This window comes from Artemia sp. Qi Xiang Cuo, chromosome 11, assembly GCF_049724085.1.
Source record: "Artemia sp. Qi Xiang Cuo chromosome 11, ASM4972408v1, whole genome shotgun sequence".
Taxonomy (NCBI): domain Eukaryota; kingdom Metazoa; phylum Arthropoda; class Branchiopoda; order Anostraca; family Artemiidae; genus Artemia; species Artemia sp. Qi Xiang Cuo.
Genome location: NC_142804.1, coordinates 43,762,426 through 43,784,633, shown reverse-complemented (window position 1 = coordinate 43,784,633; position 22,208 = coordinate 43,762,426). Strand labels below are relative to the sequence as shown.

At 34.0% G+C, this 22,208-nt stretch overlaps 1 protein-coding gene across 2 annotated transcripts in view; it reads left to right on the top strand.

Moving 5' to 3' along the window:
- The window catches only part of LOC148947008 (histone-lysine N-methyltransferase eggless-like), a 105,377-nt gene extending 84,073 nt beyond the window's left edge, over window positions 1-21,304 (top strand). For both annotated transcript variants that reach the window (XM_089096815.1, XM_089096814.1), the window contains exons 8-15: window positions 635-828; window positions 2,021-2,220; window positions 4,385-4,627; window positions 5,828-6,106; window positions 9,205-9,590; window positions 14,054-14,218; window positions 17,803-18,032; window positions 20,434-21,304. In XM_089096815.1, the coding sequence (XP_088952941.1) occupies window positions 635-828; window positions 2,021-2,220; window positions 4,385-4,627; window positions 5,828-6,106; window positions 9,205-9,590; window positions 14,054-14,218; window positions 17,803-18,032; window positions 20,434-21,043 (2,307 nt within the window). In that variant the 3' untranslated portion in view covers window positions 21,044-21,304. The remainder of the gene's footprint in view (window positions 1-634; window positions 829-2,020; window positions 2,221-4,384; window positions 4,628-5,827; window positions 6,107-9,204; window positions 9,591-14,053; window positions 14,219-17,802; window positions 18,033-20,433) is intronic.
- Window positions 21,305-22,208: the final 904 nt, after the last annotated feature.

The window sequence follows — 22,208 nt, the reverse complement described above, 5'->3', positions numbered from 1 at the left end:
TTCTAGCATACTTGCTTGGAAAAGATAAAAAATTAGCTTAAAAAAGTATAATTGAATAGTTTGACAGGTTTTAAATTTCCAAGTTTTGCTAACCGTCTTGATTGAAATCTTTGACGACATTGGATGCATATTATTTATGCTCTGTATACATTGAATAGATAGCGTTATGGCTAACAAATGGGTAGAGGTTATTCGGTTTCTTTGTTTTAATCTTCTCTTTAGCTTTTCGAACTGTTGACACATTTAAGATCCCCTTTTAATTTTTACCAAAATTGCCCGGGAAGTTCGCTATAATTCTGGGAAAATTCGTTAATGAGCTCTTTGACTTTGAGACTCTTACCCGACGCTGAGGCTCGCGAAATGATCTTTAAGATATCGAATCCCCTTTAGTTTGACTAGTATATTTAGAGCTAGATTCATATCGGTTACTCTAACTCTTTATTGCCAGCACAGATGAAATTAAGTTCCAAAATATTGCGCCTGATTAGTTTTCGGTTGTATTTCCTAATCACATTCGTTAGCTTTCGTCTACGAACTTTTAGCACAAAATGTTTTTCCCAGCATTTTCTTTTTCTTTCATGGGATTAGCAAAAATAAAATCAACCTGAGTAATACTTTTGTTCTTGATTTTTAGGCACATTATCAAGTTACTTGTGGATCTATCAGAAAACTGTTTAGTTTAAAGCATCTAGCGTATATTGCACCAGCTGCTGTTGTTGTTCGACGTGGAGTCCGTGTCATCGCCAACTACAAAGACGAGAATGGTGTAGATGTGGGATTTTATGCCGGTATTGTTGCGGAAAGTCCAAGAGCTGTAAACCAATTCAGGTGAGATTTCTAGATTCGTGGTGATTTACCACTCTCAGTAAGTTTCGTTTCTAACTTACTTTTCATTTTCTCTGGAACCAGAGCGTACAGCCCGGCACTAACAGCAACTGGAATTATTTTGAGAACTGTTATTTTCATACGCGTGTTGGGAATCCTTTGTCCGAGGGACATGGGTTCGATCCCTGACGTGGTCGGTTATTTGGTTTGGGACAGGGGTCAGTGGCATGACTCTGTAAGCTCAGCCAGAGTCGACCCAGCTCTAAATGTGTACCTGGAGAAATTTGTGGAAGGTAGGCAGGAAGGGTGTGTGAAAGCACAGGATAGCTGGCTCCCACCATCCTAATGCACTTCCTGGCTGAAGGACCACGAAACGGAGATCACCACCGCCTGTTTGGACCTTGAGGGTCTAGTGCCGCCATACTGACTTACTTACTTTTACATTGTTTTCATATCCTCGGTGGCTATGTTGGCGATATTTAACCACCTGAAACCAGCCCGTACCTTCAGGTCCAGCTTAAATGTTTGCAAAGGATTTTTGCTCCACCCATCTCCATTTTCGTTTTCTTGTTATTTACCGTTTCAGTTGTCACTTGGCTTAGTGCCTTTGAGGAACTGAAGTTTATAGACTCCATTGCAAGCTATTGTATAGACATCCTCATAATTAAATCATGCTGCAGCGATCCCATCTCTGCTTGAAATACCACCAACAATTTAAACATATACGTACCTAGCAAAAACAAATGAATTTTTTGCTAAATGTAGCATCTGTTATGATTGCTCCTGCTGCATCAAAATGCGGCATCAATAGATTTCTCAGCTGGTGAACACCGGTTTTTTTTTAAGTAGATAATACTTTGATTAAACTTTTAGTACTGAATCATTTTAGTCCTAATTATGGTCAGTCTTCCTGAAATCCTATTGAGTAATTTTGCTTCTGCAGATTTGACGAGAGGATAAAGATATGGTACAGAAATCTAACAACTTTTGAGTGTTTTAAAATGTTTTATAAATGTTGTTTTATTTTGGGTGTGAGGATTGATCGATTGCAGTTTGTAACTAACGTCACCTTTGAGATTAGGCATAAATAGCAAGTGATATAGTTTACAGGTGTAACAGCTCAGTGATTTATGACCCAGGAGAATAAAAGTCACGTACCTTATTGTGTTTAAATTACATTCTGGACCATTTTCAGATATTTAATTTTCTTCGATGATGGATATGCACAGTACTCGTCATGCGATGGTCTCCGAGTTGTGTGTGATCAATCTGAGCGTGTATGGGAAGATGTGGATCCTTCAGCTCTCGGGTTTATTAAGACTTATCTTTGCCAGTTTCCAGAAAGACCAATGGTCAGGCTCAAGCCTGGGGACACTGTTAGAGCTAAACACAGCCGTAAGATTTTCCATTATGTTGCACTTGTCATTTTCGTGTTCACTAGATAGATACGCTTGAGTAGCAAACAAGGGAAAAACTGTGACCCTAAAGTACTTATTTTTTTGTATTACTAAAGAGAGAGGACTTATTAACAAGTGAAGAATTCTAACTACCTCCTATCAAAACTAAAGCTTGTCCATCTAGCAGGAAGAGAAAATAAATCACTTAAGAAAAATCATCCCATGATTCCTGTTTCTAATAATCCTGATCCGAGCCCCTAGGGATAGGAATCCTGGGATCTAAGCCACATAAAAGGTGTGCTCTGGGGACAGTCTAAGAAATGAAACTTTTGATTGTATTTTTTTTTTTTTATAGCTATTTTTTGGGACGTGAGAGAGGCTTTGTTATCGATATCTAATAATGTGGAGGACCGCATGACCAGTTCAGTGGCGTCGACTCACGAAAGTGTAGGGGGGGCAAAGATTTTTTTCGATCTTTTTTTAATGAAGATAAAAAAAAAGAACAATATTGAGCCAATATACTTAAAACAGAAGGCAACCATAGATCTTCATTCTCTTAATTAGTAGCTACCACAGCAACCACGATTTACTAGGTTGCAGCTACCGCTGCGTCAACGATTAAAATTATTTCTAAAAGTTATTTTTTGTCAACTACAAAAGACGCTATATGTAGCAATTTTCTTTAAATTGAACCATTAGACAGCTCCCTTTGTTGTTTCAGTACCCTGCTAGCTGCAGAGAAAGATGAACGGTAAAAAGATGCTTTCGATGCAGAATATCGTGATTGTAGCTACTTTCCTTGTTTTTCTAGCCAATTGATTTTCCTTGTTGTTCAAGCCAAGGAACTGTAAGTTTCTCTTATAAAACTTTTGGACAAGGTGGTTCTAGTAGTGTGTCTTGCCTTGCGATCTGATACGATTTTTAGAAGTTTTAGGAGTACAGTGATATTTAATAGCTTTTGAAAAATCCAGCACAGGGGTGAAAAATAAAAACGACCAGTTAGCCGGTCTCGCTACTTAGTTAGTCGCAGATTTAACATAGCACATAGCTAAAATAAAAATAAGAAGATATTTTTCAATTTCTAGCGGGAGGCATTGATCCCCCACCCCCCATTCCTAATTGCTGCGCCTAGTTCACTAGCTATATTTATTCAAGGCAAATCCTATGTGACAAGTTTATTTTGGGTGGGTGGGATGAGTGGATTCATTAGAACGGCACATAGATTTTTTCAGTATATTATATTATAGAAAACTATAGAAATACTGCGAGTTTTTTTTTTGGTTTTTTTTTGTAAAAGTTGTAGTCCATAATCATCAAAGAATAGGCAAAAAATCGAAATTATCAGATATATATATATATATATATATATATATATATATATATATATATATATATATATATATATATATATATATATATATATATATATGTATATATGTATATATATATATATATATATATATATATATATATATATATATATATATATATATATATGTGTGTGTATATATTTAGATTGATTGAGATCCTGTTGCTGAAAGCTAATCGGCTCAATAGAGCGGTGCTTCTCATATTTTTTAAAATCTTTTTCTCAGTCAGTCTAAATTTAACACTGATGATACCTAGAATTGACTGTGTTTTGATCCCACGCTATCAAGCGGATTAATTGTTTAAATCATTTTGCCACAAAATCATTTGTTACAGATATTTAATTGCTAAATCATTAATTTTTGTGTATAAAACTTTGACCTCAAAGTTTGTTTTTTTTTAAACAAAAACTAACATTTTCCTTATTTCCTATCTGCTATTACTTCTAAGTTCCAAGATGTTTTCAGTAAAGTCTAGTTGTGGCGTTGTGAAAACCACTTGGCTGTAAACATCTTAAAATCTGTTAGGTTTTTATTTAATACAGAAAACAAAATCCCGACACCAGACTAAGTTTTTTTTTTTTTTTTTTTTTTTTTTTTTTTTTTTTTTTTTTTTTACGACTTACCTGTTCCACAACCAACAGTAGCTACATTTTTGTGTGTCGACTCTTTACTTTCATTTAAATGATACATTTCATTGACACGACTTTTAGGACACTTAAGCAGAAAATTAGTTGCGATGAGTTATATTGTCTGCTTATAAGTATGCTTATATTGATATTTATGTATTTCTAGAAAACTGGTACGAGACACAAGTTTTAAAAGTCGATTATTCTTTGGCTCTGCTCAAATTTCGAAATTCCGAAGAAAGAATTGAATGGATATACAGAGGCTCTATGAGATTAGAACCACTATACCATGAAATGTCACAACGAAGCCGTGCCCAAATTATCCAAAGACGAACAGTGGCAACTGTTGCGCCAAACGTAAGAAGCGTGGCAAAAAAAAGTACCTCGAAGAAAGTCTCACAGACTTACGGTAATGATCGTTGATTGATTTGACTCTCTCATTCTCCCCTCGGTTTTCTGCTTCTTTCTTCCTGGAATTTTCTTAACTCTTAAAAAGACAACTTGTGTACCTGTATCTTAAATACACTATGTCACAATAAATGATACCCAAAATGGTAAGACACTGTAATTCCTGAATTTTGAATAATTTCCCAATTTGGCATTTTGAAAGGGATTAAAAAAGTTGATGGGGAAATTTTTCCGCCTAGAGGAGGGGAGTTGAAAAGGATTAAAGGGCTGATGCACATCCCGTTTATGGGAATACAAAAAAAGACAGGAAGGTTTGGCTTGTATGGGGTATGGCATAGTAGGACTGTTTTCTCTTATTTATTTATTCAGTTTGGATTCAAGGGTTTGTTTCTAAACTTTGTATTGAAGGGAATTTTTGTATTAAACCTGACCCTTGATTTGTATTTAACATAAAGGCTTTTAAGCGTTTAAAAAAACATATTGTACTACCTTGTTATGCTTACAAACTGCCCTAAAATAAGGATTTATTAACCTGTTTTGATTTTTCTTTCCCACAACTCGTATAAGTTTCTGGGACTTTTTCTTTTTCTTTCTCTGTAACTCCTCTATTTCTCCCTCTTTCTCTCCCCTCCTTTCTCTTGGTCTGTTCATCTTCTTTTTCTCGTCTTCTTCCTCTTTCAATATCCGGCTATGACACCCAACTTAACCAAGATACCTTTATGAAGATAACCAGGTCATCTTTGACTTATTCAAACACGAAGTTTTTTTTTTAATAATAAAAAAAGAATGTATGCCGAAAAATGGTAGATTTTATAAAAACAAATATTTTGAACAGAGAAAAACTTGAGACAGTTTTTTATAAGACTCTTTGCATAAATTGAATGTTCCACTTAACCTCTTGACGATTGGGGTCGGAGATAGGGGATTGTAACTTCGTTTAGAAAAAAAACTATGAATTATCCACTCCCCTCCTGAAAAATCAGTCTCTTACTTGTGCCTCTCGATTTTTGGATATATGTATCTTTGCGAAATTCCCAAGTCTTTCCAATTTGTCATTTTTGATTTAACAAGTATCATGTAATATACACAAGTTAAAAATCGAATGGTAATGTATATAGGATTTGTTTTGATAAATTATAAAATTTAATGTTTTAAGACTTACCTCTAGTCAATAGTGCTTAATCAATGCCATCAATTTTAGTCGAACATGCACTGGACAGAACTACCACTTCCCGCGAGAAGGTGACAGCTGAGTATGACGGAGTTGTTCAAAGCGTTGAGGGTCTCAAGAAACCCGTCCAAATTAAATTTGAACCTCATCGTTGCGGTCCATCATGTATTCAAGACTACCCATATGATTGCGGCGATCCAGATTTCAGAACGATAAATCAATTTTGCGTCCCAATCAGGCTTGGCTGGGATAGATTTGTAGTCACCCGGAAAATTGGAAAGACAAAGACAAACAGAGTTTTGACACACTGTTTGTATTTTACTTTATTTTTCTTCTTTTTTTTTCTTTTTTTCAAGCATTAAAAGGATCTTTTTGGAGAGTGAGGGGTGTGGTATAAACTGATATTCATTGTGGAAAAAATCAATAGAAGGCAAGAATGGGTGTATTTTACTCAATATTTAAGGAACAGGATGATTTTTAGTTTAACATTCTAATCAATGTATTGTCAGTTGTGTAACTAGAGTATAATTCTTTACTTTGGCTTGTTATATTTACACAGAATATATCGCTCACTGCTTGCTTATCTTGTTTGATACACAATATTAACTTGTCTGTGGATTTAGCTTTCTCTTTTTTAGAAAATGTAGATGGGGGAGGGGGCAGGTGTGCAAAAGTTCCAAAGCTACCAGTAGCAAAAGTTGCCGACACTTTAGCTGCACAACTTGTGTTTTGACAGCTTTGCTTTGAGCAAAAAGTACTTTTATACGTAAGATTTGCAGAAAAGTAACAAATCTAACTTAGTATAGCTCGTAGTTAGAAATATCAATAGTTTTCTGAATCACAATTAACAATGTAATCTAATTCTGTGGCAAGCCATATACTAGCCATAAATATCATACTCCATAATCTTATATGTACCAATTTATCAAAAGTACTGTATCATATTTACTCTCATACTGCTAATGGAGTATAGTATTCTAAGTCTGAAGTATACTGTATATAGCTTACTGTTGTTACTTTATGGATGGAGTTGTACACTCCAATGCTATTGGCTTATAAAAATAATGCATGCCCAACTGCATGCTTGATACTCATTGATCACTATACTACAACTATAAAAAGCACCCTTTGATTTCCTGGGATAACAATATTGATCGGCAGCCTGGCAGTCGCATGCATTATGAAGCTGTGATATCAGTTTTGCCCTAATCTAATCCCCAAAATAAACAGAGAATTGCTGCTACATTGCAGTGTAGCTGTTATTGGCTACTAATATTCCACGTTCCAACTTTCCCATTACCTGCTTCAACTGTGTATACACCCTGATAGCTACCAACCCTTTTAAGATTCTTTCAACGGACAAATAAACAGTTTTGAGAGAACGTGACGATTTGTGCAAGATATGGACAAATATTCATTTTCAGTTGAAGAGAAGTAAAGTAAGTATCCATACGGCCAAAGGATAACAACGACTTAAAAGTAAATTTTCACATAGCCACATTGAAATTAAATGAGCTTTTAGTTTGAACAAGTTTTAAAAAAAACAGCAGCGTGCGAAGAGATGTATCTCTTTTTGCAGCAGAGAAGAGATATATCACCTGGTAAAAAAATAAAAAATATCAAAAACGAAAACACCTCTTTTTTGTTTTGTAGTTGCTCATTTTTAGAGTTTTGGTTCCTGTTGAGTCGAGCCCTTTTAAGATTCTTTCAACTAACAAATAAACAGTTTCGAGAGAATTTGACGATGTGTGTGGGATTTGGACAAATATTCACTTTCAGTTAAAGAGAAGTCGAATAAGTAAAAACTTGTCGACAAGGACAAAGGATAACAACGACTCAAAAGTAAATTTTCACATAGCGACATTGAAACTCAATGAGCTTTTAGTTCGAACAAGTCTTAAAAAGCAGCAGCGTGAGAAGAGTAACATCTCTTATTGTAGAAGAGAAGAGATACATCACCTGGTAAAAAAAAAAGAATATCAAAAGCGAAACAGTTCTTTTTTGTTTTGTAGTAGCTCTTTTTCAGAGTTTTGGTTCCTGTTGGGTCGATTTACTTACAGTTCATTGCCACGAACTGTTTGATCAATCTTCAAACACAGATATCAGGTAGCAGAGTAAGAAATAAAGACCGACCGTTTGTAAAAAAAGAATGTCTGAAAATAATATAAAACTTTATAAGAAAACAATCTAGAGATAATAACTGAATGTTTACTTTTGGCTATAATATACAATTTTGTATGAATCATGTTTTGGAGTCGCTTCCGTTTTAATCAACTATTACACAAATTTTAATATAATCTATATCTTAATTTTGTATAATTAATAGAGGTAAACGGGAGTGGCTCCATTTTTTTAGGTAAGACGGTTACATTTAGAAAAAGTTTGAAGGGCAAATCTATTTCCACCAATTTTTTTTTTTTTTATTCTATTGTTTTTATCTCAGGATTAGCCTAAAGGATTAGAATCTATAGTGGAGATTTTTTTTATTTATGACTATAAACACAAAGAAATACAGATACTATTAATAAAACATTTTGTGACCCCAAATCTTTTTACTTATTTCGGCGGATTAAAATTTCACGCAGAAAGAACCAGTTAGGATTAAAAAACAAGATCGTTTGACTTCCCTTTCCAACATACGAATAAGGGATAATTTGTCACAGACCAATGAAATTTTATTGCCCATTTTATTACAGGATTGTAGGAAAGTAATCTCTATCTCTCTCTCTCTCTCTCTCTCTCTCTCTCTCTCTCTCTCTCTCTCTCTCTCTCTATCTCTCTCTCTCTCTCTCTCTCTCTCTCTCTCTCTCCCCTCTCTCTCTCTCTCTCTCTCTCTCTCTCTCTCCCTCACTCTCTCTCTCTCTCTCTCTCTTTTTTCCGAAATAATGATTGATGAATTTTGTATTGCATTGATGAGAAGTTTAGGCTGAGATAGAATTGTTGAGTTTTAATGCCGCAAGGCTAACGGCAAATTTGATATTCAAGTTTGAAATACAATGTTTAATTTACTCTTAATATGGGTGGAAGATATCCATAATTTGCAACATAGCAAGATATTTTTTTTATGAAAATGTTTTTTTTATCAAACGGCTAGCAAATCTATTATTAAGTTTAGCAATAAAGTGGGAAACAAAAAATTTCAGTTTTACCGTAAACATGAATTTAAAAACCAAAGTTTTGATTCGTTTGAAAAGCCTCAGTTTTTTCAATTTCATTTTTTTTTTAAATCAGATTTGTGGATAGTTACCCAAGGTATAATATATATATATATATATTACCGCTTGTTACATTTGATTTCATTTCTTTTCAGTTTAGTAAAAAAAGGAAAGGCAGTGTGGTTTTTTATATTTATTTATAATAACAATTAACGAACCTTTTTGGCCTTATATTATTTACAAATATTTCAGGTGATAGAGTTTTCTATCGAGCCCCATGTGGCCGAACACTACGCAGCACGGACGAAGTCTTTAACTACCTTCGTATCACAAACGCCACCTTACCAATTGACATGTTTACAAGTGACACCTCCGTAAGGGTTGGTGTTGAATTTAAACCAAAGAGAGTCTTATACGAGTCTGAGGACATTACGAACGGTAAAGAACGTATGAAAATCAGCTGTATCAACAGTATCGACTTTACAGGCCCACCTTATGTAGAGTATTCAACAGTTCGACTTCCTACAGCCAGGGTGAAGGCACAGATGCACTTGGACCCGGAGTTTTTATCTTGTTGCTCTTGTGTAGATGACTGTCGTGACAGCGAAAATTGTGAATGCCAGAAATTGACAATTCAGGTAATTATAGCAGGCACGTTTCCTGGGTGGCTAATGAGATGTAAAAACAGATGGTGATTTTTTAAACAAGGAGCTATCAGTATTCAGCAAATTCAAGACTATGCTTCTCAGTTCTTGTGTGCAGAGCTCGTTTTCGACAATTTAGTCGTATTCTATTTAATAATTTAGACTTGTTTGTGATTTGGCAAGAAGACGTGTCAAAGGATAGGAGAAGTAATCAAAATCAAAGTGGAGTTAGTATTTAACTCTATCATCTACCATGTTTTTGCCAAAACTACTCTTTGACTCGTTAAGACTCAATGATTGTATATTTGCTTAGTGCTGTCATTTAAGAAGGTATTAATCTTTACAATAATGAAACTAAAACTGAGAATTGAGTTGAGTGTCAAACCTAGAGTAGAGAGTAGTAGAGTAGAGTAGAATATTTTTATTTATAACACGTACATAAATAAATGTCACAAAACAGCGCACATGCCTGGTGGCATACTTTAGCGCTGAAAATATTGCCAACGAAAATACACAGCCATTTTCTAACTAAATTTTGCAACAACGAGAAAGAAAACCCTAATGAACAAAATGCTTAGCATGTCATAAGATATTTCTTCACCAGTCTTAGAAAATGTCGCTTGTTGCTGCATTCTCGAACTTATGCAGGAATTGAGTTCCTGATTTTAGGGCCAATGTGACGGATGCTGAATCCTGCTCTCGATGTCGGGCGAATTTCGCACGAAAAGTCTGAACTATGCGTAGTAGGATAATTATGAAATTGAGAATTAGTTGAGAAAATACCGGAGAAATTTACAGGTAAATTACTATATTGATAATCGTGACAAATACTAGAGATAGAAATTAAATTAAGTTGGTCCTAAGAAAAAATTCCTGAAGTCCCATATAGTTGTCTAACTGAAGATCTGCAATCAACATTAAAAAGAATCCTCATTGCTTTATTGTTACGTATTTGGAGAGATTTGAATATAGACTAAAAGGTAGAAGCCCAAACCAAAATGCAATAGAGAAAATATGGGTGGACGAAAGAATAATAAATAGATTTTAGAATTGCTTTAGGAAAAAAGTGACAAAGACTAGTTAGCATGACAATATTTCGTGAAATTTTGAACGACAGTTTTTTTACATATTTATGAAACGACAAACTTTCATCTAAAATAATCCCGAGATATTTGAACTGATCTACCGGTCTCAATTCAAGACATTCCAGAAAAGAGAGAAGGGATCTGACAATACTGATCCAGTTCTCGAAAATACTATATACTGGCATTTTTTTTTTATTAAGAGCTAGTAAATTCCTTGAATACCAATCAGATACAGTTAGTAACGTACTTTCGAGGTTCTGGAAAAGAACTGATAGGTCGCGGTGAGAAGCAAAAATTACTACATCATCAGCAAACATTATAATTTTACAAAGAGGCAAAACTTCTGGCAAATCATTTATAAAAAGAATAAATAGAATAGGCCCAAGAACAGAGCCCTGAGGCACTCCGTAATTAATTGGAAAAGTTTTGGAACGGATATCACGAGATTTATCAACACAATCTAGTCGTCTCCCAGAAAGGTAAGATGAAAAAAATTTAACAGTGTTGAAAACCCATAAGACTTTAGTTTAAAAAGAAGCAACGAATGATTTACGGTGTCAAACGCCTTTGCGACATCAAGAAAAATCGCCAACACTTGTTGACCATCATCTAGGGAATCATTAATATTTAGTAAAAGCTCATGAAGTGCCAGTTCAGTTGACTTTCCTTTTATAAAACCATATTGAGACGTGTGTAAAATCTTACTATCAAATAAATATTTTTGTAATTGACTATTTTCAAGTTTTTCCAAAATTTTGCTGAAAACACGAAAGTAGAGAAATGCCTCTATAATCTGAAGGGTCAGTTGAACTCCCAGCTTTAGGTAATGCTATAACATTTGCTTTTTTTAAAAGCTCAGGAGAAACCCCATGAATAAGTGATAGATTAAAATATGTGCCAACAAAGGCGAAATGCTTGACGCTATTTGCTTTACGGTTTGAGCCGAAAATCCAAATTCGTCCTTAGAAAAACTCCGTTTAAGCTTCAGAATAACATTTTCAATCTCATGAGGCTTAATCTCAGAAAAAGAAAACGAATTTTCCGCATGTTGCTCATTAACTGGATCAGAAGGGGAATTCAGTTGCATATTTATAGTCAATGCAAGTCTAGAACCAATATTACTGAAATAATCTCCAAAAGCATTTAAAATTTCATTGGGTTTTGTAACATGTTCGCCATTTAAAACAAGGCAATTAACACTAGTATTTTTACGACTATGAGGACGCATCTTTTCATTTATCAATTGCCATGTTTTTCTCATATCTGATTTATACTTCAAAAATTTCTCGTTATAATGTTTTCTCTTCTCATGTCTTATATTTTATTTTAGCTTATTCCTATAAACTTAATTCTTCAAACGACTCAGGTGTCTGTAATTTTAAATAATTCTTAAATTTTCTATTTTTATGTTTTAACGATGCCAAAATAATAGTCTGAACTTTCGTTGTTTTTTTGTTTTTTTTTGCCAATGTTCCTGTGGAAATAATACAAGAAAAGGTGTTAAGAAATTAAATTTTTATCTGCCGTTATCCAACTGAAATGTATTTTGCTGAGAGACTTTGCTCGTAGAACCGGTAAAAGTCTCAGGTTGATTCATCCTGCAGTTTTGACTAATCAGCCTAAAAGTTAAGAGGAGTAAGTAAACTGGGTCAAACCATGTAGAAATGAACTGACAAAGGCAATGATGTCCTCAAATAAATCGCTTTTAACACTGCAACGGAATTCCAAGCCATAGTGGGAGTGGGGTGGAAGGAGAGGGGGTTATGTAAAAAAATTCAAACAGAGAATTCCTGCTGGTGGAAAAATATCCACTGTAAGACCCAATAGTGCTTCGTAACCTATCAGAAACCATCATTATAATGTCAATTTGACTAAAACTTGTCGCTTATTTGAACAGCGGCTTGTCTTGCTGGTTAAAAATGTCTGCTAATCTTTCGTTTAACTTAAGCCTGCTTTTGAATATTGATTCTTGTAGCTTTTAATTGTTTTTATGAAACCCAAACTATATATTATCTTTTGTTATGATCAATCTAAGGTGATACGACGATTAAATGCGTTAATAAACTTTTTCGTCAAGTACAAAGGGCATGGTTCGAACCAAGAGGTGGCGATTCAAATAGCACCAAATTATGCTTTCGTGTCACAGAACTTATGTACAACATAAAAAGAAGAAGATAAAGTTATAATTTTATGCTGCGTGTATAGAAAAAATTTCAACTTTAACATGTTTGTCTCAAGTAAATCCTCTGAATATGCCCTTTGCCTCATTTAAGCTATACGCAGTATTTGAGTTTGCGATTGAATTTCAGAATTTTACTGGTTCTTGTTTTGTGATGATAATCGAGCTGCAGTTGAAGACAGCATAAAACATACAATGTATTGAAGCAAAAAAAAATAACCACCAGTTCATAAGCCAAATCATCCAACTCACTTTAATTTTTTAGCTTCGTTAATGTTTAAGAGTAGTTTCGTACTTAAGATTTAATATTAGGAGCTTAAGATTAATCATCTTTCCTTGGGGCAAACGCAGTATTAGCTGTAAATCGTATATTCATTATTCATTTCCCGTCTTTTTTATACTCAATTTAAAGCAAGAATTAAAGATGTTAGTGTCCGGAATATGAGACTCGACATACTATAGTTAAGTCTGTCACTTTGTTCATTTATTTTTAGTTCTATTTTTTTAGGGTAAATCGTTTGGCAAATTAATTCTTTTGTAAAAACCATTACGGCTCTTTCCCATTGTGCCGCGGAACCTTTTACGATAGCATAGCTAAAGTCTTAACTTTACGCTACGTAATCTTACAAAGCCAATTTCTGTCTATAACAAAGGCATTGCCGCGTAATGAAAAAGCTAACAACTGCAGCAAAATGGAATTTCTGGATAACCGATTAATATTTTTTTATAATGCATTTATAAGTTTTCTCTAGAAAGCTTTTCTTACTTGATCAAAACTTGAATCTTCATCTCAATTTAGTGTTTCCTAATTTTTGAATTGTTTACTTATCATGATTAGGAAGATTTTAGACAAGGATTATGATGGTTCAATGGATTTTTACGTCAGCCGATTGTGGAAGGCCTTGTTTAATACTGGCAGGTTATACTTAGCATAACTTATCCGCTTAGCCAAAACAAAAATAATAATGATAAATAAATAAAATACATACGAAGTATGAAAATCGCTCTAGAAAGAAAGTTCAGTGCGTCATCTGATTTTACAGCTGTAAATTAGTAAATTTAAAAAGTATAAAATGAAAACAAGCTGGATAAGTGGCTAGATATAAAGCTATGCTAAAAAGATCAAGTGGTATGTTATAGTCAAGACAGAAATGAAGTGGTTATAATTAATAGTATTTTTTTTCACTTTTTAGGGTGTTCATGAAGCTGACGGTGTGTTGATCACAAATTGCGGATATAACTATCGTCGTCTACAAGAGCAGATCTCAACGGGCATTTATGAATGTAACAGCCAGTGTTCCTGTAAAGACACTTGTTTAAACAGAGTTGTACAGTTCCCTCTCCGTGCCCGTCTGCAGGTAGGATGGGTTGTGGTTCCGTGTGGATAAATTATAAATTTTTGTTTAAAGAAAGGAGATAAAAGACTATAAATCTTCATTTTAAAAAGTTAAGTTTTCTGGTTGCTCCTCATCAGAGTGGCTTCTGTATTGGTCAAGAAAAGATTGTTAAGGCATTCTTTTCGTGAAAGTGTTCTTCTCTTTCTTTTTTAGGCATCGATGAAGTCTATAATGTAAGTTACAAGAAATTTTATAGGGTAATTATATTTGGTAAGTTTTAGGTACGTTTAGGAAGTTTCTATGTTTGGTAATTATATTGGTTGAGTGATATTTGGTAAGTGAACTCCTTCACTAATGATTATTTGGTCACTAATGATAATAATCATCACTAATGATAATAATGATTATTCACAAGATTATTTGGCTTTAAAAAAAAAACAGTAGTAAAAGACAGAAAAAAAAATTGAGAAAAAGGAAAAAACTAATGGTAGAAAAATATCTTTGTAAGAGAATAATTCAATAAGGAGGAAAATTGCTTGTATCACAAATATTAATACAAATTTGCGATTGAATGAGCCATCCCAAGTGCACAGAAAAAAAGCACTGATGTTTTCCTATCGATAGCGTCAAAGTTTGTCAAATCTATACATATAAATCTGGTTTGACGGAGCAAAACATCGCGCTAATACCGAAATGATCAGTGTTGGCAAATACTGAAAGGTGTCTATTGGGTTGGATAGCGTGAGCAATCTAGACCTGGTTCAGGGTTTGATACCTAGATAATTTGGAGAAGCAAGATCCCTGGGGCCCTTTTGACCCTATCAATACCCAAAGTAATTTTCGTGGTCAGAGTCTTTTTATTAGGGCCAAGATGTGTTTTGGTCTGTGAGCGTGAAAGTCAGCCAAGTGAATGTGGGCTGATAATTTTAAAGAAATGCTGAAGGATTCTTAAGTTATATAAAATATTTAATTCAAATATGTTCAATATTTGATTTCATTGTAAGCAATAGAAATTGATTAAATTCAGTTCACCAATTAAGACCAAAATTAAAATTGGTGTCTCCCAAATGATAGTGATTCAAAAAAAAATTAACATGTCTATGTACATGGGAGGGAAGGGTGCAGTAGTGACACACGCAACAGTTTTGGTGGTAGTAATAGTGGCTGTTTTAGTTGTGATACTAGTTGAAGTAGTAGACATGGTAGAAGGGGTTGCTCTAAGAACAGTCATGGAGTTTAATATAACACCGGAAGCAGTCATGAAAGTTGTAATAGTAATCCATAGGGCTTGTAGTGGTAGTCACGTAAAAATAAACGTTGTACAAGGGAGGTCTTGGTAAAATTTGTCTTTAGAAGAAACGTTGCGGTAGAAATAGCAGTTGTGCTATGCGTCCCTGCACTTGTAACAGCAATAGCAGCATTGGATAGAATAATTGTAGCATGAGTACTTTTACAGCTAGTTGTTAATGATGTAGCAGTAACAGCATCAGTCGCTATAGGAGTTGTCGTGTTGAGATTAGTGGTCAGTCTGGATACTTTCCTTAAAGATAAACATCCCAAAATTCCACATAACTTCATGGCCAACCTTCTACATACTATATGCTATGCGCCAATATTAGTTTAACCCGTGCCTTTTGATGTAGCAGTAACAGCATCAGTCGTTGTAGGAGTTGTCGTGATGAGATTAGTCCTCAGTCTGGATGCTTTCCTTAAAAATAAATATCAAAAATTCCACTTCATAACTTTAGATCTGTGGTCGCCAACCTTCTACCTACTATGTGCTATGCGCCAATATTTGCCTAACCCGCCCTATTGATGTAGCAGTAACAGTAACTGTCGTGTAGGAGTTGTCGTGATGAGATTAGTGGTCAGTCTGGATGCTTTCCTGAAAGATAAATATGTGTATGTGTAAACAAATTGTGTAAACAAATTTAAGCAAAAGTTATACTGCTTTCTTGAGTTTTGAATTCGCTCTCAATTTAATATGTATTTATTTTTGATCAATAATCTTTAATTACCATGTGCTGAAGCAGATATGGCAGGTGTAAGGATGTCATATGTCACTTATAATCACCCATTGCGCCAAGTATGGTCATTTCTCAGGGGTGGGCGATCCCTGCTTTGTATATATGCAATTTATTTATTGACACAGTTCAGTTTCAATGATTAGCACTACTCAATCATTTAGGACAATTCCCTGAGTGATTCCTGAATTATCATGAGTTGAAAAAAGTGTAAAATGTTCATGTGTGCGAAGCAGGGTAGGGTATCGAGTCCCAAGTCCAATTAGGCATCGCTTTTCTCGGGCATGCTGGTGTCATTTCTATGTAGAGAATTTCTTAGACTTTCTTACTTTTTTTTATTAAACTGGTAACATTAAATTTTTGATCAGTATCGGGCACCATGGGGACGGCCATAAAGGACTTGACTGTCTTGATTTGAAAATCAAGTATTTTGCAGTAGGCATCAAGACATGGCTAATTGTAGAAAAAGCCAAGACAGATAGTTTGAGAGATTGGGAGGGAAGTCTGGGATAAGCCCTTTTTAGGATTGTATAAAAATGATGTTATTTCATTTGTTGATAGATAAGTCTACCTATCACCCGTACATATGTCATTACTAGGGCAGAACTAAAGTAAGATAGAACTAAGGTAAGAACTAAGGTAGATAGACCCTCATAACTAGTGAGTAAATAGCGTCTGATATTATGCGTCAATTAATTTGTAGGATGAGGCCTGATATTAACCTTTGTAACCGCGTGCTAATATCTATTTTATCATTTGAGTCAATCCAGCAGCCCATTGGACGCCCAATGCTCATATAATAGAGCTAACTTACCTATGCCTACGGCAAATGAAGCGTATTTTTCGAAATTAATATATATTGACTCCGATTGAGTAAAAACTCCGATATTTATGGACAGTTTATTTGGATTTCACATTCCGATAAGAAGCTTCAATATCTTTGCCCTCAAAAGTAACCCATATCAAGGAGTCTTATGCGAAAGACTATATATCTATATATGAAATAGGAAAGACTATATATTTTCCTATCCGAATAAGAAATTATGCGAAACTGTGGCATATATGGGCTTAATATGTGATTCCTTGACTTACCAAAGCAAAAAAATTCTTTGTGTAAAGAAAAAAAATTCCTTGTCAGAAAACCTTCTAACAATAAAAGTCTTGGCCAATTTATGTGGGAGAGGGCAGAGTTATTGAAAAAGTAATAAACCTGCATATTATGACAGACATAAAATTCATAAAAACATAATAAACCAAGAGTAGCAAAGACAATATCAGCTTGGAAAAAAAATATCATATTATATCTATGTTGTTTATTTGAGTTCTGTAAACAAAAATTAAAACTTTTTTGTCCAAGCTGATTGTCTTGGTGTGAGAATTACTTTGTACGCCATTAAAACAATCATTAGTAAAGATATAAGGGTTTCAGTATTCATGATTCGGTAGAGTCAAGCTTTCGCCTTTTTTCCTTTGCTTCGGAATTTTCATCCTTTAAGATCTTGATTAGCTCGAGGCATTTGCAGCTTTTTTTATCTTATTGTTTTTCTAGTTACCATCTAGCTTTTTCTCTCCTTTTTGTAGTTGTTTAAAACTAACAAGCGAGGATGGGGAATTCGCACCCTGGATGACTTACCTCCTGGCTCATTCATTTCAATTTATGTTGGCCAACTGCTGGCCGATGATGAAGCCAACATGGCTGGAAAAATGGCTGGTGATGAGTATTTTGCGGATTTGGATTTCATTGAAGTTGCACAAACAGCAAAAGATGGCTATGAGTCGAATGTTCCCAGTGACGACGAGGAAAAAGATCCGTAAGTCAAATTTCTCTGCCTCCTTTAAAATTTTACTAACTGTTTCTTTTATTGCAAAAAGTTCAATCCAGAACGTTTTACAAAATTGTCCACCCCTTTTTTTACGAAAAAGAAGAGTAAACTGCACACATAGCACAATATTTTGCTTGGTTGAAACATATGTTTTATCAGGGGTTTCATCGACTAAACTGATTAACCTTTAAAATAAAGAGCCAAAAATGTAAAGAAGAGACCCATTGTTGGTTGTGATTTTAATATGCTATTATCTCGTTAAAGAGGTGTAAAATAACCTTTAGGATTTATTTGTGTTTTTCTGATTTTTAGTATTAATGAGTATGTTGGAATAGATTACAGCATGAGCTTAATCAAAATGTTCTAAGAAAAAACCAACAGTCATATCATCTTTGATAGCCAAAATTTGTTTTGTTATTTTTCGGGAATATACTAGTATAGTAAGATTTTTTTTTTTTTTTTTTTTTTTTTTACATTCCAAAGATTCACACACACCCATGTGTGAACTATTTAAGACTAATTAAACTTGTATAGTCTTTGTAAAATACAAAATAGCTGAGCATACTTATGCTAAGCTAAGTAAAATATAAAACAGTTGTTTTTTGTTCGATTGATTCAGAATGTTGTTTTTCAGTTTACAGTAACATAGTCTTATTAATTGACAAGGTGCTATGTGACATCTTTTGTCAAATGATGCTTCGTGACTTTTTTATTTTTTAGTAAAATCTTTTTTTAAGTAATTTTAAATATGAGACTGATAAAAACATAAACATAACTTTACTGTTTTTATATTCGGATTATGTAGATTAGATGTTCAAGCAAATACCAAATAAAATCGTATGCATTTTATCCAGTCACCATACCGTTTCCATGTTTTCCAAATGAACCGATGTTGTTTCTGAAAAGTTTTGTTGTATAATTTGTATGATGAGAGGGGGATCCCCCCAAACACATCCGGATGATATCTGAGGTCATCCAAAAATGACATGCTTAAATATATAAATCCCCCCCCTCATATAAGTTGATATACATATCTTTGTCTTTCATATTTGACCTGTTTAACTCTCGCATTTAAAGCAGGCTTAACTTCTGCTTAAGTTCGTTTTCTTATATGATAGAACCTTTGTTATAAAATATTCACCAACAGTTTTTCACGTGAATAATAGTGTTGAGCCTGTAATGGATCAGAAAATAATAATAGACCACTTTAGTAATAAATAATAAACTATTAAAATAATATTCTTAAATATTAATATGTTTATAATAATAATAAATTTATTGTAATAATAATAAACCAGTTTAATAGACCAGTTTTTTTTTGTTTGTTTTTTTAGCGAAAGCCAACAAATGGCAAGGAATTGAAAATTATGCATGGTAAAGTGATATTTTCCTTATGTAATTTCCTAAAGATGGATGCCTTTATAATAGATTTTACAAGCTTCGTTAAAATCGGTTCTCAACTAGATAAATTAGTTTTACTTCTGGTTCAAGATATGCAGCAAACATGCAGAAATACGATGCGGCCAAATCTAGTCTTTCATACCTACCAATTTATTGGAATATAGCAAGATTTTTTGAGAATCTTACAATCCATTGATATGTTTAATCCAGGCAACCCTTTTTTTTGGTTTCGTGAAAATTGGCTTTGACTCATTTAGCTCAAATTGCAGACCTTGCACCATTTTCCAATTATTTTTAGAACTAGTTTTTCAAAGAAAAGCAAAAAGCGGCATCAAAAAATTAACGGACAGAAAGTATTCTGTACATGTGGTTGCCACCACCCTCCTAGACTGTCACTGTTTACACTGAGTTTTACTATTGCATAATGGAAAACCTTATGAAAAATTTCTTGAAAGTCATTTTGCTGCTTGTCAACTAAAAAATATTATGTTTTCGAAATCAGATTTTTCTGATCAGTGAACTCTTTAGTACTAATTTACTTCTTTTTTTTTCTCATATGCTACAATGGTGCTTGTGTAGGTATTTCTGCGAGTCAGGGATACACAAGGGAATTCAATGAACACAAGTACTGTATTTCTGATATAATTTTGACTACTTCTATAAACAAAAGACACAGAAAAATTGCAAATCTTGCTACTGCCAAAATTTACAAAGCTTAACTTGTATTTGATATCAAGTTAATGTTCTCAGTTTTTGGTATCGTGAAAATTTTAAGTTTGGTACGCTTTATTATCGTAATTAACACGCGGATTCAGGTGTGGAGACCACTGGGTATCTTAAATATAATTAAAATCTTTAAAAAATAGAAAAATTACCTACTAATTAGAATGAAAAATTTCCTTTTTTTTTACCCTAGATTCTAAATATTCATCATTGATTCATATAATTGTAATTGCCTCCGTAATTACGACTTTCCTTTGTGTTTCAGTGATGCCTATTCTGATAACGGGAAGAAGAAAAGACGACCTAAGGGCTTGTTTGGTGCAAAACGGAGGAAGAAAGTTGAAAAGAAGACTGAGCAAATAAAGAAGAAGCAGAAACCAATGATGAAGAAGAAATTCATAATGCAACTCCCGACGTTTAAAAAAACGTTAAGGAAGAGAAAACCTACTTCTGAAAAACCTCCTACCTCTGAAAAACCTCCTACTTCTGAAAAACCTCCTTCAAATTCAAAATCTGCTGCAAAGAAAGAACCTTCGACGTCGAAACAAGCAGAAGCATCTGTTGCATCTGTGGAAGAGCGGAAGAAAACAAGAAAATATTTTGGAGACGACGAACTGCCATACACAATTGATGCGAAATCTGTGGGAAACATCGGAAGATATCTGAACCACTCCTGTGATCCCAACGTCTTTGTTCAGAATGTATTCGTCGACACTCATGACCTAAGGTTCCCGTGGGTTGCTTTTTTCGCAAATTGCTACATTCCCGCTGGCTCAGAACTGACGTGGGATTATCAGTATGAAATTGGTAATGTGCCCAACAAGCATTTGACTTGTCATTGTGGCGCAGATAATTGCCGTGGACGTTTATTGTGATTGCTTAAAGATTACTCAGGTGTCTTCTACTACTGCACAAACGGCATATTTCAATTATTACTTTTTTCTTTCATTTTAAAAATATCGTTGATTCTTTTCATCTTGTTCCATAGCAAGTGATATCTCAGTCGTAAAACGATCTTAATGTACTAAAAAAAAGGTCTTGCTTTAGCAAGATACAATTATTTATAAGGTTTATGGTACTGTCCATTGCCAATTGTTGTTGCATTAGCCACGAGAATCGCTAATTTTCCTTCTCTTCTTATAAAATAATAAGAAAAAAGCTGGCGTTTGTCTAAACAAAATTCCTTCACATGCATTTTGATCCTGGTCAACTTTGTGGGTGTGATGCCTTGCTTCCAAGTCGGGTTTTCGGAACTCTTTTTGTTTAAATGACACTTGTTGTGGCTGCACTGTCTGTCTTCATCCTAGTGGTCGCAATATTATTTCTACAAAATATCAATTTCTGGCTTGAATTATTCAATTATTCTATTCAAACCACAGAATTTAATAAAAAAAATCGAGCTTAAATGCCAATAGGAAATTTGATGCAGCATCACAGGAGCAAACTTCTTCGTATTTTTGTTTTTGGTTAACGTCTGAATTAACAGTAAGGGTGGCCTACTTGTTTTCTCTATCAAATGTGGGGGGTTTTGCCAGATAGCGTTCGCGCGAACTTGTTTTTTTGTCGTCTTTTTCTTTTCTTATGATTTTTGATAAAAAGATTTCTGCGATACTGCTTTAACAAAAAGAGTCGTCAATGAACATGACAGTTTTTTGTTGATGTTATTTTTCTTCGAGTATTGATTTCATTTTTTTTTTGTTGATGTTATTTTTCTTCGAGTATTGATTTCATTTTTTTTTATGGCGTTTGGAATTTCCTTTGGTTGTTTATAGTTTTGTTTTCTTACTATACATTAGAGTAATATTACTCTTTCCGACTCCCCCTGTAATATTTCAAATCTGCCCCCAACCCCTCTATACTGATAAATGTTAGTTAATGTACGTGTAACCATGGTTATTAGTATCAGTATTGTTTATACACATGAAATAAATTAATTTGTGTTTTGCTTCCTTTTTTGCTTACTTTGATTTATGTTCCATGTTGCTTTATAAATAAATATTTACAAACCATTGGGAACTGTCTTTTTCTTTATCATTCTGG